The sequence below is a fragment of the Babylonia areolata genome, chromosome 12 (assembly GCF_041734735.1).
Source record: "Babylonia areolata isolate BAREFJ2019XMU chromosome 12, ASM4173473v1, whole genome shotgun sequence".
Taxonomy (NCBI): domain Eukaryota; kingdom Metazoa; phylum Mollusca; class Gastropoda; order Neogastropoda; family Buccinidae; genus Babylonia; species Babylonia areolata.
Window position 1 is genome coordinate 29,474,061 of NC_134887.1, and position 15,181 is coordinate 29,489,241.

The window sequence follows — 15,181 nt, forward strand, 5'->3', positions numbered from 1 at the left end:
TTATTACTAATATTATTATCAGCATCATCATCAGCAGCAGCAGCAGCATTATTATTATTATTATTGTGTTACATTGCTATATAGGTAATTTATATGTGTATTGTTATATTGATAATTTACATGTGTATTCTTAGTATTATTACTATGATGATGATCTTCTTCTTCTTCTTCTTCTACGTTCGTGGGCTGCAACTCCCACGTTCACTCGTATGTACACGAGTGGGCTTTTACGTGCATGACCGTTTTTACCCCGCCATGTAGGCAGCCATACTCCGCTTTCGGGGGTGTGCATGCTGGGTATGTTCTTGTTTCCATAACCCACCGAATGCTGACATGGATTAAAGGATCTTTAACGTGCGTATTTGATCTTCTGCATGCATTTACACACGAAGGGGGTTCAGGCACTAGCAGGTCTGCACATATGTTGACCTGGGAGATCGTAAAAATCCCCACCCTTTACCCACCAGGCGCCGTCACCGTGATTCGAACCCGGGACCCTCAGATTGAAAGTCCAACGCTTTAACGACTCAGCTGTTGCGCCCGTCACTATGATGATGATGATGATGGTTGTGTGTGTGTCCAGAAACTCGGTGTACACAGGGACCCACAATGTGCCCCTGTTGAGAGGGGACATCCCGTCAGTGATGGTAAAGGACATGAAGACCGCGCCCCCTCAGCAGGTGGTGGGCAGTCATCCTTGGGACCCAAACAGCAAGCATGTGAGTCTGTTGTGTGTGTGTGTGTGTGTGTGTGTGTGTGTGCGCCTCTGTGTGTGTGTGTGCCTGTGTGTGTGTGTGTGCGTGCTTTTGTGCATCCGTGCATGTATCTGCACATACACGATGACATGATCTTGGTCTATGTGAATGCTGTAGGCATGGTGATGATGGTGGTGTTGTGTGCTTAGGTGGCAGTGTCTTCATGTTATGTGTGTGTGGATGAGTGCCTCTGTGTGTGTGTGTGTGCATGCGTTTGTTTATGCACATAGATGATGACATGATTGTGTCAATGTGTATGCTGCAGACACAGTGATGATGGTGGTGATGTGTGTTTAGGTGGCAGTGTGTTCGTGTCATATGTGCGTGGGTGTGTCTGCGTGTGTGTGTGTGTGTGTGTGTGTGTCTGTGCACACAGATGATGCTGTGAACGTGTCCATGTGTATGCTGTAGGCATGGTGATCAGAGAGGTGGTGTGTGTATATAGGTGGCAGTGTGTATGTGCATTTGTGTGTGTGTTTGTATATGTGTGTCTGTGTGTGTGCCTGCATGTCTGTGTGTGTGTGTGTATGTGTGAGTGAGTGTGTGTGTGTGTGTGTGCATGTTTGTGTGTGTGAGTGTGTTTGTGCACGTGCGTGAATGTGTGCATGAGTCTGTGTGTGTGTGTTTGTGTATGAGTGTTTGTGTGTGTGAGTGTGTGTGCGTCTGTGCATGTATGTGTTTGTGTGCACATTGATTATGACGTGAATGTGCCCATGGGTGTGCTGTAGGCATGGTGATGACAGTAGTGATGTGTGTGTGTGTGTGTGTGTGTGTGCAGGTTGCAGCAAGCCTGGCGGTCACCATCTGGGACGGTCACTTCGACTTGGACGACCTGCCCTCAGTGCCTGTGAGATATCGTTTCCTCTCTTTCACTACCATTCACACAACACACGATACTTCATTATCTTTAGAAAGAGAAACTAATACATGGTGTGTGATGCATGAGGAATGTACTGGAATCACAGAATATACACAATGCTTCATTATCTTTAGAAAAGAGAAATTAAGACAGAAAAGAAAAAGAAAAAAAAGTGGCGCTCACACTGTAGTGATGCACTCTCTCTCTAGGGATATAGCAGCTTGAATTTCACACTGAGAAATCAGTTGTGACAAAAGGGTAATACAATACAGTACAGTGCAGTGCAATGCAATGCAATGCAATTACAGTACAATACAATACAATACGATAAAATACAAGCCTGCTCATTGACATGAGCGAATGTGGGAAGTGCAAACTCCTTGACGCAGAAAGAAAGAAAGATGCACATTTACAGAACTCAGAAAAACAAGAAAAACAGGAGAGTAAGAAGCCTGTAGTGGTTACCAGCACACTACTGTCTCCCTGTTTACAGACCTACACATTCATGGAAGAAGCCATTGGGGACGGCCCGGCGTGTCAGGCGGCTCGAGCCGCAGCGGCCGGCAAGGCGACCGGGTCGAAGGTCAGCGACCTTGTGCTGGACAACCTGCCGGCCAAGGTGAAGAAGCAAGGGGTCAAGGGCACGGTGTACCAGAAGGAGAAAGGGTTCTTTGACGATGTGGCCGACCGCACGTTCCGTGTTTTGGGGGTGAGCTTGGTTTTTGTTCGATATTTGTTTTTGTGTGTGTGGGTGTGTGACGGGCACAGTAGCCGAGTGGGTAAAGCGTTGGACTTTCAGTCTGAGGGTCCCTGGTTCGAATCTCGGTAACAGCGCCTGGTGGGTTAAGGTTGGAGATTTTTTTCCGATCTCCCAGGTCAACATATGTGCAGACCTGCTTGTTCCTATACCCCTTTTGTGTGTGTATGTAAGCAGAGGATCAAATACACATGTTAAAGATCCTGTTATACATGTCGGCGTTTGGTGGGTTATGGAAAGAAGAAGAAGATACCCATCATGCACACCCCCGAAAACGGAGTATGGCTGCCTACATGGTGGGGTAAAAGCAGTCAGGCATGTAAAAGCCTACTCGTGTTCATATGAGTGAACATAAGAGTTACAGCCTAGAAGGAAGAAGTTTGTGCGTGTGTGTTGTGTTTTGTGTGGGGTGTATGTGTGTCTGTGAATGTGTGTGTCTATGTGAGTGTGTGTGTCTGTGTGTGTGCATGTGTGTATGATTGTGTGAAAGGAAAGTAAAATGTTGAATTTCTTTTGTTGCTGGTGATAATGGTGGTCAAAATGAGAGGGAAGATTGTTTTTTTTTTATGTGTTTAATATGTTGGGTTTTTTACGTGTTACATAAAAGTTGGGGGTTGTTGAAAACAACAACAGCTAAAGTATACTCATGCTCATGTGTATACAAAGGTGCATGTGCACACACACACATACACACACCAAACACACACACGTACACACACACCAAACACACATGCACACACACACACACACACACACACACACACACACGTACACACACACACACACACACACACACACACACACACACACACACATACACACACCAAACACACACATGTACACACACACACCAAACACACATGCACGCACACAAACACACACGCAAACACACACACGTACACACACACACAAACACACACACACACACACACACACACACACACACACACATTCATTACATCCTCAGTGACCCCTTCAGAATGTGAATGCTTCACCTTTACACCCTATCTCGCTCTATATGATCCACCTTCCTGGTCTCCCAGATTCAGACACTCCACAGTTGGCGGAGGCCGCTCTTTCTCTTGTCTCTGGACCTGGCGCTTGGAATGACCTCACTGTTTCGCTTCATCAGATCCTTTCACTCGGCTCTTTTGTGTCTGGCCTTAGACCCTACCTCTTTCTAAACTATCTCCTCTAAATCCACCCTTTTTACTGTACATCATTTGTCTGGCCTTAGACCCTACCTCTTTCTAAACTATCTCCTCTAAATCCACCCTTTCTACCGTACATCATTTGTCTGGCCTTAGACCCTACCTCTTTCTAAAGTATCTCCTCTAAATCCACCCTTTTTACTGTACATCATTTGTCTGGCCTTAGACCCTACCTCTTTCTAAAGTATCTCCTCTAAATCCACCCTTTTTCCGTACATCATTTGTCTGGCCTTAGACCCTACCTCTTTCTAAAGCATCTCCTCTAAGTCTGCCCTTTTTACTGTACATCATTTGTCTGGCCTTAGACCCTACCTCTTTCTAAACTATCTCCTCTAAATCCACCCTTTTTACTGTACATCATTTGTCTGGCCTTAGGCCCTACCTCTTTCTAAAGTATCTCCTCTAAATCCACCCTTTTTACTGTACATCATTTGTCTGGCCTTAGACCCTACCTCTTTCTAAACTATCTCCTCTAAATCCACCCTTTTTACTGTACATCATTTGTCTGGCCTTAGACCCTACCTCTTTCTAAAGTATCTCCTCTAAATCCACCCTTTTTACTGTACATCATTTGTCTGGCCTTAGACCCTACCTCTTTCTAAAGTATCTCCTCTAAATCCACCCTTTTTACTGTACATCATTTGTCTGGCCTTAGACCCTACCTCTTTCTAAACTATCTCCTCTAAATCCACCCTTTTTCCGTACATAATTTTGTCTGGCCTTAGACCCTACCTCTTTCTAAACTATCTCCTCTAAATCCACCCTTTTTACTGTACATCATTTGTCTGGCCTTAGACCCTACCTCTTTCTAAAGTATCTCCTCTAGATCCACCCTTTTTCCATACATCATTTGTCTGGCCTTAGACCCTACCTCTTTCTAAAGTATCTCCTCTAAATCCACCCTTTTTACTGTACATCATTTGTCTGGCCTTAGACCCTACCTCTTTCTAAAGTATCTCCTCTAAATCCACCCTTTTTACTGTACATCATTTGTCTGGCATTAGACCCTACCTCTTTCTAAAGTATCTCCTCTAAATCCTCCCTTTTTACTGTACATCATTTGTCTGGCCTTAAACCCTACCTCTTTCTAAAGTATCTCCTCTAAATCCACCCTTTTTACTGTACATCATTTGTCTGGCCTTAGACCCTACCTCTTTCTAAACTATCTCCTCTAAATCCACCCTTTTTACTGTGCATCATTTGGCCTTAATCCCTACCTCTTTCTAAAGTATCTCCTCTAAATCCTCCCTTTTTACTGTACATCATTTGTCTGGCCTTAAACCCTACCTCTTTCTAAACTATCTCCTCTAAATCCACCCTTTTTACTGTACATCATTTGTCTGGCCTTAGACCCTACCTCTTTCTAAAGTATCTCCTCTAAATCCACCCTTTTTACTGTACATCATTTGTCTGGCCTTAGACCCTACCTCTTTCTAAAGTATCTCCTCTAAATCCAGCCTTTTTACTGTACATCATTTGTCTGGCCTTAATCCCTACCTCTTTCTAAACTATCTCCTCTAGATCCACCCTTTTTACTGTACATCATTTGTCTGGCCTTAGACCCTACCTCTTTCTAAAGTATCTCCTCTAAATCCACCCTTTTTCCATACATCATTTGTCTGGCCTTAGACCCTACCTCTTTCTAAACTATCTCCTCTAAATCCACCCTTTTTACTGTACATCATTTGTCTGGCCTTATACCCTACCTCTTTCTAAACTATCTCCTCTAGATCCTCCCTTTTTACTGTACATCATTTGTCTGGCCTTAATCCCTACCTCTTTCTAAACTATCTCCTCTAAATCCACCCTTTTTACTGTACATCATTTGTCTGGCCTTAGACCCTACCTCTTTCTAAAGTATCTCCTCTAAATCCTCCCTTTTTCCATACATCATTTGTCTGGCCTTAGACCCTACCTCTTTCTAAACTATCTCCTCTAAATCCTCCCTTTTTACTGTACATCATTTGTCTGGCCTTAGACCCTACCTCTTTCTAAACTATCTCCTCTAAATCCTCCCTTTTTCCGTACATCATTTGTCTGGCCTTAGACCCTACCTCTTTCTAAACTATCTCCTCTAAATCCTCCCTTTTTACTGTACATCATTTGTCTGGCCTTAGACCCTACCTCTTTCTAAACTATCTCCTCTAAATCCTCCCTTTTTCCGTACATCATTTGTCTGGCCTTCTATATGCTTGTATTTATGTTTTGTCTTTCACTACTTTGTTTCAGGGTTGTGCATGCATGGCTGTGAAAACACTTTTTTTTTCTTTTTTTTTGTTTAACACGATTTGGTGCTATATGAATAGATTTATTTGTAGTAGCAATAATAGTTGTTGCTTTCGGCATCCTTCAGTCTCGGGAGACTGTGGAGTCGTGCTCTGGGTTGTGTCTCTGGAGCATTATCGCTAGTGGCTTGACAGGCCAGTTCAAGAATTATTGATGCTGTTATGATAATGATGAGTGTGCCATATCTGCTTGACAGTCCTGATTGAGAATTATTGATGCTGTTATGATAATGATGAGTGTGCTGTGTCTGCCTGACAGGCCTATTTGAGAATTATTGACGCTGTTATAATGACGTTGAGTGTGCCATGTCTGCTTGACAGTCCTGTTCTAGAATTATTGACACTGTTATAATAACATTGAGTGTGCCATGTCTGCTTGACAGTCCTGTTCGAGAATTATTGACACTGTTATAATAACATTGAGTGTGCCGTGTTTCCTTGACAGTCCTATTCGAGAATTATTGACGCTGGTATGATAACGTTGAGTGTGCCATGTCTGCTTGACGGTCCTGTTGGAGAATTATTGACGCTGTAACAATGAGTGTGCCATATCTCCATGACAGGCCTGTTGGAGAATTATTGACACTGTAACAATGAGTGTGCCATGTCTCCCTGACAGGCCTGTTGGAGAACTATTGACACTGTAACAATGAGTGTGCCATGTCTCCCTGACAGGCCTGTTGGAGTACTGTTGACACTGTAACAGTGAGTGTGCCGTGTCTCCCTGACAGGCCTGTTGGAGAATTATTGACACTGTAACAATGAGTGTGCCATATCTCCCTGACAGGCCTGTTGGAGAATTATTGACACTGTAACAATGAGTGTGCCATGTCTCCCTGACAGGCCTGTTGGAGAATTATTGACACTGTAACAATGAGTGTGCCATGTCTCCCTGACAGGCCTGTTGGAGAATTATTGACACTGTAACAATGAGTGTGCCATGTCTCCCTGACAGGCCTGTTGGAGAATTATTGACACTGTAACAATGAGTGTGCCATGTCTCCCTGACAGGCCTGTTGGAGAATTATTGACACTGTAACAGTGAGTGTGCCATGTCTCCATGACAGGCCTGTTGGAGAACTATTGACACTGTAACAATGAGTGTGCCATGTCTCCCTGACAGGCCTGTTGGAGTACTGTTGACACTGTAACAGTGAGTGTGCCATGTCTCCCTGACAGGCCTGTTGGAGTACTGTTGACACTGTAACAGTGAGTGTGCCGTGTCTCCCTGACAGGCCTGTTGGAGAATTATTGACACTGTAACAATGAGTGTGCCATATCTCCCTGACAGGCCTGTTGGAGAATTATTGACACTGTAACAATGAGTGTGCCATGTCTCCCTGACAGGCCTGTTGGAGAATTATTGACACTGTAACAATGAGTGTGCCATGTCTCCCTGACAGGCCTGTTGGAGAATTATTGACACTGTAACAATGAGTGTGCCATGTCTCCCTGACAGGCCTGTTGGAGAATTATTGACACTGTAACAATGAGTGTGCCATGTCTCCCTGACAGGCCTGTTGGAGAATTATTGACACTGTAACAATGAGTGTGCCATGTCTCCCTGACAGGCCTGTTGGAGAATTATTGACACTGTAACAATGAGTGTGCCATGTCTCCCTGACAGGCCTGTTGGAGAATTATTGACACTGTAACAGTGAGTGTGCCATGTCTCCATGACAGGCCTGTTGGAGAACTATTGACACTGTAACAATGAGTGTGCCATGTCTCCCTGACAGGCCTGTTGGAGTACTGTTGACACTGTAACAGTGAGTGTGCCATGTCTCCTTGACAGGCCTGTTGGAGTACTGTTGACACTGTAACAGTCAGTGTGCCATGTCTCCCTGACAGGCCTGTTGGAGTACTGTTGACACTGTAACAATGAGTGTGCCATGTCTCCCTGACAGGCCTGTTGGAGAATTATTGACGCTGTAACAATGAGTGTGCCATGTCTCTTCGACAGGCCTGTTGGAGAACTATTGATGCTATTAACTCATTCTACCGCCACAGCTACATGCCTGTTCAAACTCCCCTGCACCAGCACTACATGAGACCACTGCAGAAAAAACAGGGTGGTTCACTACAACAGTAAAAATTGATGGAGAATTCTTGATTCAGTCAGTCAAACAAAGCTATGTTTTCGTGCTTCTGGGTGGAATCCATAAACAGTTCAGTTTAGAATGCCAATCGTATGAAGCTTCTTCTTCTTCTTCTTCTTCTGCGTTCGTGGGCTTCAACTCCCACGTTCACTCGTATATACGTGAGTGGGCTTTTTACGTGTATGACCGTTTTTACCCCCACCATGTAGGCAGCCATACTCCGCTTTCGGGGGTATGTACGAAGCAAGAATGAACAAAATTCAAACAGTGTTTTGGTATGAAAATACTCGTACCTGGCCCACAGGGGAAGTAATTATGGTACGAGTTAACTGGTACCTGGAGTAGAATGAGTTAATATAACGATGAAAGTGTCGTATCAGTCAGTGTGTGGGCTCTGACGTGTCAAAGCTGATGGATGGTGGTGTGTATTCACAGGAGCAGGCCCTGTCGCAGGGCATCCTCCGGCCCCTGTAGACTGCAGACTGAGCAGGATTGGCTGACCAGCCACGCAGCCTGAAATTCACCAGAACCAGGACCCACCGCCCCTGAGCAGCCTGACCTGTTGGGCTTTTTTGTTTTTTTTGCCAGTCGGTCGTCAAACTCCACTCGTCGAAGGCTGTTACTACCACTGGGAGAGAGTGACACACCCAGCATCACCGACAGTGACAACAGTGAATGATGATGATGATGATGATGATAATTATGATAAGACATTGTTCTCATATGGCACGAACTCACCCTATAGTGTGGGTTTGAAGCGCCTCCCATGAAACAATACGCATTCAGTAGTGCGTAATGGCTTACAACAGCACATGAAAACATTAGAAGGAATAAAAAAAAAAAAAAAAAGAAGAAAAAAAAAATATATATATATACACACATATATACACCAAGACAGATACACATAGCAAATATGAATCATTGCATCAAAAACCCCACAAAATACGCCTTACATACACACATACACATACGCTAACAGAACATACGCTTGCACACAATCATGCACACACACAAGCGGATGTGCGCTCACAGAGAACCCACACCAGCAAGCACACGCACACACTGCTTGGACAACGAGAATGCTAAATTACTGTGTTGTATGCTGCACCATACAGTCATATACTGCAAGATGGCGGAAGATTGTCGGAGAGTCATCAGTGCTGCCTCCACAACCCCACCGTGAGTTACGAGACTGACAGTGCACCATGTCAGACTGGTGCAAACTGAGCCTGTCGGTTTGCTCCGTCGGCCAAAATTTGCAGCTAGCTCTTTAGTCCGCCAGGCCCATCAGTCAGTCAGCGCAGTTCTGTGCCTCATGCACTGAAGAGTCATGGCTATTGATGTATAGTGAAGAGAGGGGTTCTGGATTGAGTTCCGACTCCAGTGGGGAAGGACAGGTGGATGAAAGTCATGTGGATGAAGTGCTAATCCGAGGTCCCTTGAGCACCTTGCAGTTAGCATACTTCATAAAAGAACTCACGGCAACAAGGAAGTTTGTCCCAGGCAAAATTCTGCAGTAAAATTCACACTGATTTATGTGTGTATATGTGTGTGTGTGTGTGTGTGTGTGTGTGTGACTGAAGCCTGACTGAATGACAGTGGAAAGGAATGATGAGCACGTAAAGGCATCTGTCAGTAGGCTCTACCCAGCTAGGCAACCTGTGTGCAACTGACTCTGCTTGCAAAGCGCCAAGATCTGGGTCAGAGATCGAGGGTGGGTGCTGTGTAAGTGTTATAAAGACTCTCTGACCGATGAAAGAGACTCCACTGGTTCACAGGAGAATCGCTCATGTGTGTGACGGACTGGCGAGCAAGTCCAAAGATCAGGTGGAAACTGGACAGTGTAGTTGATAACATGATCGGCTGTTCTTCGGGCACGACACGCAAAGACAAGGGCTCAAAGTTAGATCTAAGGGGCGCAGTGTCCCGAGCGGTTTGAGCGTTGGTCTTTCAACCTGGGTTTGATTCCTGGTCTCAGGATGTCCGCCACAGTCTCAGCACCGGCACTCCAAAGGAGCTATCAACGTTAACGTTACGTCGCCAGAGGGCCACACTCTAGAGGAGACCCTGCACTGCTGCCGAGTCACTTTGGTGGTGTTCAGTCATGCCTGTTTTATTTCAGCATATGCTAGACACCATCTATGAAAACCCTTACTGTGACAACAGTCGTTCAGTTGCTGAACAAGACTTGAGTGAGCTTCCCTTCCAAAGCTAGACAAGGGCTCACAGTTAGATCTATGGGGCGCAACGAACCGAGCGGTTTGAGCGTTGGTCTTTCAACCTGGGTTTGATTCCTGGTGAACAAGACTTGAGTGAGCTTCCCTTCCAAAGCTGAGACAGCCGTCATGTCTTTCCAGCGACTGCCCCCCATTAATCTGCTGACACAGAAGACCTTGACAGGTGCTCATCCGCAAGAGTGGAAGTGGAGTGGGATAGAAGCTGAGGTCAACACTAGAGCAGGCCATGAAAGGCCACACAATCTGGGACAATCACCGTATCATAAGCTGGTATCACTACCATACATGGAGCAAGTCGTTACAACCAACAGTGAACGATGTTTGAAACAAACAAGCTTGACAATGTAGTGACACAGTTCTCGTTAAAACCAGCGTAAGTTGGAACACGTTTTCTTTAACGCTGGGTCATCATGTGACTTCGACCCCTCACCCCCATCCCCAATCCCCCCACCCACCCACTCCCTCTCCCACACCAGTCTGTCTATCCGTTTCATTCAGCACGCATCAGTTTTCTCTCCATTTCCGACATGTGCAGTCAATGAACGGGGATTGTATGCAGGGGCCTTTGCATCCATACCCGATATTTTTTCCTTCTGTTTTTTTTATTATTTTTTTATGTTGTTGAGAATTTCTCAACCAGCTGGTTTGTTCACTGACACTTGAGGTGTGTTTCATTGTTGTTGTTGGTTTTTTTTGGGGGGTGGGGGGGGGGGTGCAGGTAGAGGAAGCTCCCTCTGTGCGGATGCTGGGGACTCTTTCAGCCACAAATAGTTTCTCCTCTTGAAATTTCCACTTTTCTCTCACTCTCTTTGTTTCTAGGTGACAGTATGGTCGGGTTTTCTCTTGTGTGTAAATGGCAGAGTTAAGATGCGTTGATTTTTTTTTTTTCCCCAAATATTGTTTTTTTGATGGAATTGTCATTCATTTTCCAGTTATTATTGTTGATCACAAACATCATCACCCTTTCATTTTCGTTCTTTTGCCATCAATTTTGTGTGTGTGTTTGTGTATGTGTTTGGAATTATCGTGGGCCAGATGTTACGATAATTCACAAAACACATTGCTGCATTGAACAGTTTCTATGGCAGCACCAAGTTGATCTGATGTTGTGTACATGTTGGGCAAGAGGAAAAAAAAAAGAAAGAAAAACAAAAACAGGTTCAAATCCATGGTTGTTGTTGATGATGTTTTTTTTTTATGTGTGCATTTCTTTGTCTTTAGGTATTGTTGTTGCATGAAGTTGATTATTAACTTTTCATTAAAAAACAAACAAACAACCCAAACAGATCAGTCTGTTCATGCACATACACTGAACACACACACCCTTGCATGAAAATGCATACACGTACATGAAAAGCTTGTCCACTTTTTGCTTTTCTTTTTTTTTTCTTTCTTTTTTTTCTTTTTTTTTTACAAGAAATAAAAAATCTTATTAACATCAGTTCTGTACTTTGGCACACACACCAAGCTATGAAAATGTGTTTTGGGGTGAATACTGTTTATATGTCTTTTTTTTTTTTCTTTTTTTTTTTTTGCGCCTAGGATGTGCACGTTGCATTTTAGCAGTTGTTGGTTTTTGTATGTCTGTTATTATATAAGAATGTGTATGTGTTACATATAATTATGTTTTATATTCAGGTTAGACTTTTGTTGGTTTTGTATGTCTTATGATATCGAAATTTGTTTGCACATTATGTATTATTAATCTCCATGTTCAGGTTGGTTAGTTTTGTTAGTGGTTGACGATGTTGTCGTTTTTATCCTCTGCTGAAAAATTGATGGAATGGTGAATATCAGAGGCATGTTCAAGGATTCTTTTCTTTTCTTAACCTCTTTTTTTAAATTTTTTTTATTTTTAAAAATTTTTTTTAAACTTTTTTTTTTATATATTTTTTTCTAAATGTATGGAATTGATGATCAGCTGGGCTATAAGCAGCAATGGTAGATAGATAAACATGCTGAATCGTTCTGTACTACGTGGTTCACAATTAGTTAAGAACCACTCGGGGGGAACATGCACAGTTTTCTTCTTGGGGGAAAGATGATGCTGAATTTCTGGCAAACAGCACTGTACGGAGCCAATATCACAAGCACCGCGTATTTGAATAATTGTAAAAACGCCAGGTTTTTTTTTTTCAAACACATTTTCCAACCTGTTCGAGGTGCTCATGTTCCTGAAACAACTGTTTTATGTCCACAGTGAGAAACCATGGTCAATTATATGCCCTTTGCATTATTTCAATCATCTCGCATGTTTTTAACATTTTTATATGTACAAAAAAAAAGAACCACAAAAATTAAGAAAATAAAACTACTTTCATGAAGTGGTCACAGATTATATGTCCCTTGCATTATTTCAATCATCTCTCATGTTTTTAACATTTTTATATGTACAAAAAAATCAACAACAAAAATTAAGGGAAAAAAAACTGCTTTCATGAATTGGTCCTTGATTTTTATTGAAGTCTACATATTACCTGGTTGGCTGTTGTTGTCGTTTTTTAGTGTTGTCGTATTGTCACACTGCAGTGTGCACAGTTGTCTGCATGTGTATTTGAAAGAAAAAAAAATCCCGAGACTTACATTTCTTGTGTTTTATAAAAGGAAAATGAAACTGTAAATTTACTTCCATGATATGTCTGTACAGGAATCTGAGATCTTAAAGACTGAGGAACTTGATTTTTTGTTGGAATGTGTGGGCCCTCATAACTTTGTTTTGTGAGTGTGTTTGTGCATGGACATTGTGTGTGTGTGTGTGTGCGTGCGTGCATGTGTGTGTGTGTGTGTGTTTTGTGTGTTTGAATGCATGTGTACATGTATTTGTGTACATATGTGTTGATCCTTCTACTGGATGATAAATGAATAGTATACAGAAATTAAAAGAGAAAAAACAACCTGGCTTACAGTTTTCATATAGTTGATTTGAATGCTCTGTGGTCTTTTTGTGTGTGAATGTTTCTTATTTCTCTCCATGCAGTGAAGGTTATATTTGTCAAGGAGACGCATGTAATCAAATTCAATTTTAAGTTGATATTCGTAAAAATACATAGAATCGAAAAAATATGTAATCCATTTCCATCAAAAACCAGTGAAGCATTACACAGTAGAAAAAATTTCAAGGACACATAACACTGACAATCCCTTCACAGAAGTTACATCATTCATTAGTTGCAAGGGGTTTTTAAATTGTGTGAATGTATGCACACCCAGGTGGTGAGAATGAGAGGGGGTGGGAAAAATGGGAAGACCTAATTCTCACTTAACACATTCATTCATGCACTGTGAAAGTGGGGTATGTACACATAACTGATGGAGTCTCCAGTCAGACCGATGGATGAGTAGGCAGGCAGGCTTATTTGTCGGTGTGTGCCCTCATATGGGAGAAGAGGGCGATTCTGGATGTGCAGCACTTCCCACAGGTGTTGCAAGGGAAAACGTCTCCAGAAGTTGAGCCCTGTTTCCTTTGCTCACACTTCTCCTTAATGGCCAGCGTTTTCTTGTTTTCAAACGTCTTCATACCACTAGAGCACAGCGTCCTCCAGCGAGAACGGTCAAGGGCATCAGTTTCCCAGGAAGTGATGTCTATGTCACAGGCTTTGAGATTTGTCTTCAGGGTGTCCTTGAAGCGTGCGCTTGCAGGGTCCTCCAAGTTCGCGGTGGCCTTCCTTCAGCTGGCCATGCAAAAGCATCTTTGGGATCCTGCTGTCTGTCATGCGGACAACGTGTCCTGTCCAGTGTAGCTGGCACTGGATCAGCAGGCTTTCGATGCTGGGCAGGCTGCTCCTCTCTAGGACCTGGAGGTTGGAGACCCTGTCTTGCCACTTTATGCTGAGGATCTTTCGTAGGCATCTCTGGTGAAACTGCTCAAGCAAGGGGCATGAATACAGACACACATACTGCATCGTTTTCTTTTCAATCGCCAAAGACGTGGAACAAGCTCCCTGATAACCTCCGTCATTCTGATTCCCTTGCATCTTTTAAATCTCGTCTCAAAACTCACCTTTTCCCTCAGCAGTAAGTTCAATTGTGGCAGGTCCACTTCCTTTGCGTTAGCTGTGCTTGACTATGTTAACTACATGCATGTATATGAATGTGTATTGTGTGTGCGTGCGTTTATGTAAGTTTGTGCCTGCCTATGTGTGCGTATGTGTTAGGGTAGCTGTTAGATACACATGTATTGTTAAAATGCATGTACACAGTGTGTGCGTGTGTGTGCGTGTGTGTGTGTAGTCATATTTTGGTGTGTGTATGTAACATAGATGTTAACAAAGCGTTTTTGTAAAGCACCTAGAGCAGATTTCTGGATAGTGTGCTATATGAGTATCCATTATTATTATAATTTATTACCACTCCGGTTGTACACTCTGTCACTACCACGCACATACAGAAACGCAGAGAAAGTGAATATCATTTATTTGTGTGAACAGTACATCACCAAGAGTTGACTTCAAGCCGTCCTTTGTTGCAACATGAAAACAGCTGTTTGGGTCAATTTTCTATAATATGCATGGACAACTTTTTGTGCTTTTGACACAATCAGTAGTCGCTACATTGGACATTATACAATTACATCTAACAGTCTTTTTGGACAGTTCCATTCCAGTATTTTTTAAAAAATGTGCTGATAATTTTTTTGAAAGTGAATTCACAGAAGCATCAGTCTTTTATGTATAAGTTAACGTCTGTCAAAAAATATAAATCAAGTGCAAACTTCCAGTGTATGCCACATATAAAAACAAAAACAACAGTATCAAAATATCTGGTTGTTCCCAAAACGACGTCACTGTTACGGTAAGACAAATCCATAATTTATTAAAAAAAAAACAAAAAAAAAAAAAACTACCAAAAAATGGTATTTGAAATATCTGATTACCTGGATGATTCTCCTTTACTAAGTTAATTCCCCAAACAAACTTGGTTCCTTCAGAAAGAGCAATTCATACAAAAAACAACAACAACAACAAAAAAAAAAAAAATT

The 15,181-nt window shown here is 42.8% G+C and overlaps 1 protein-coding gene across 2 annotated transcripts in view; it reads left to right on the forward strand.

Annotated features, from left to right (window-relative positions):
- The window catches only part of LOC143288510 (uncharacterized), a 59,579-nt gene extending 50,750 nt beyond the window's left edge, over positions 1–8,829 (forward strand). For both annotated transcript variants that reach the window (XM_076597087.1, XM_076597088.1), the window contains exons 24-27: positions 584–719; positions 1,534–1,602; positions 2,108–2,323; positions 8,402–8,829. In XM_076597087.1, coding sequence (XP_076453202.1) covers positions 584–719; positions 1,534–1,602; positions 2,108–2,323; positions 8,402–8,440 — 460 coding nt within the window. In that variant the 3' untranslated portion in view covers positions 8,441–8,829. The remainder of the gene's footprint in view (positions 1–583; positions 720–1,533; positions 1,603–2,107; positions 2,324–8,401) is intronic.
- Positions 8,830–15,181: the final 6,352 nt, after the last annotated feature.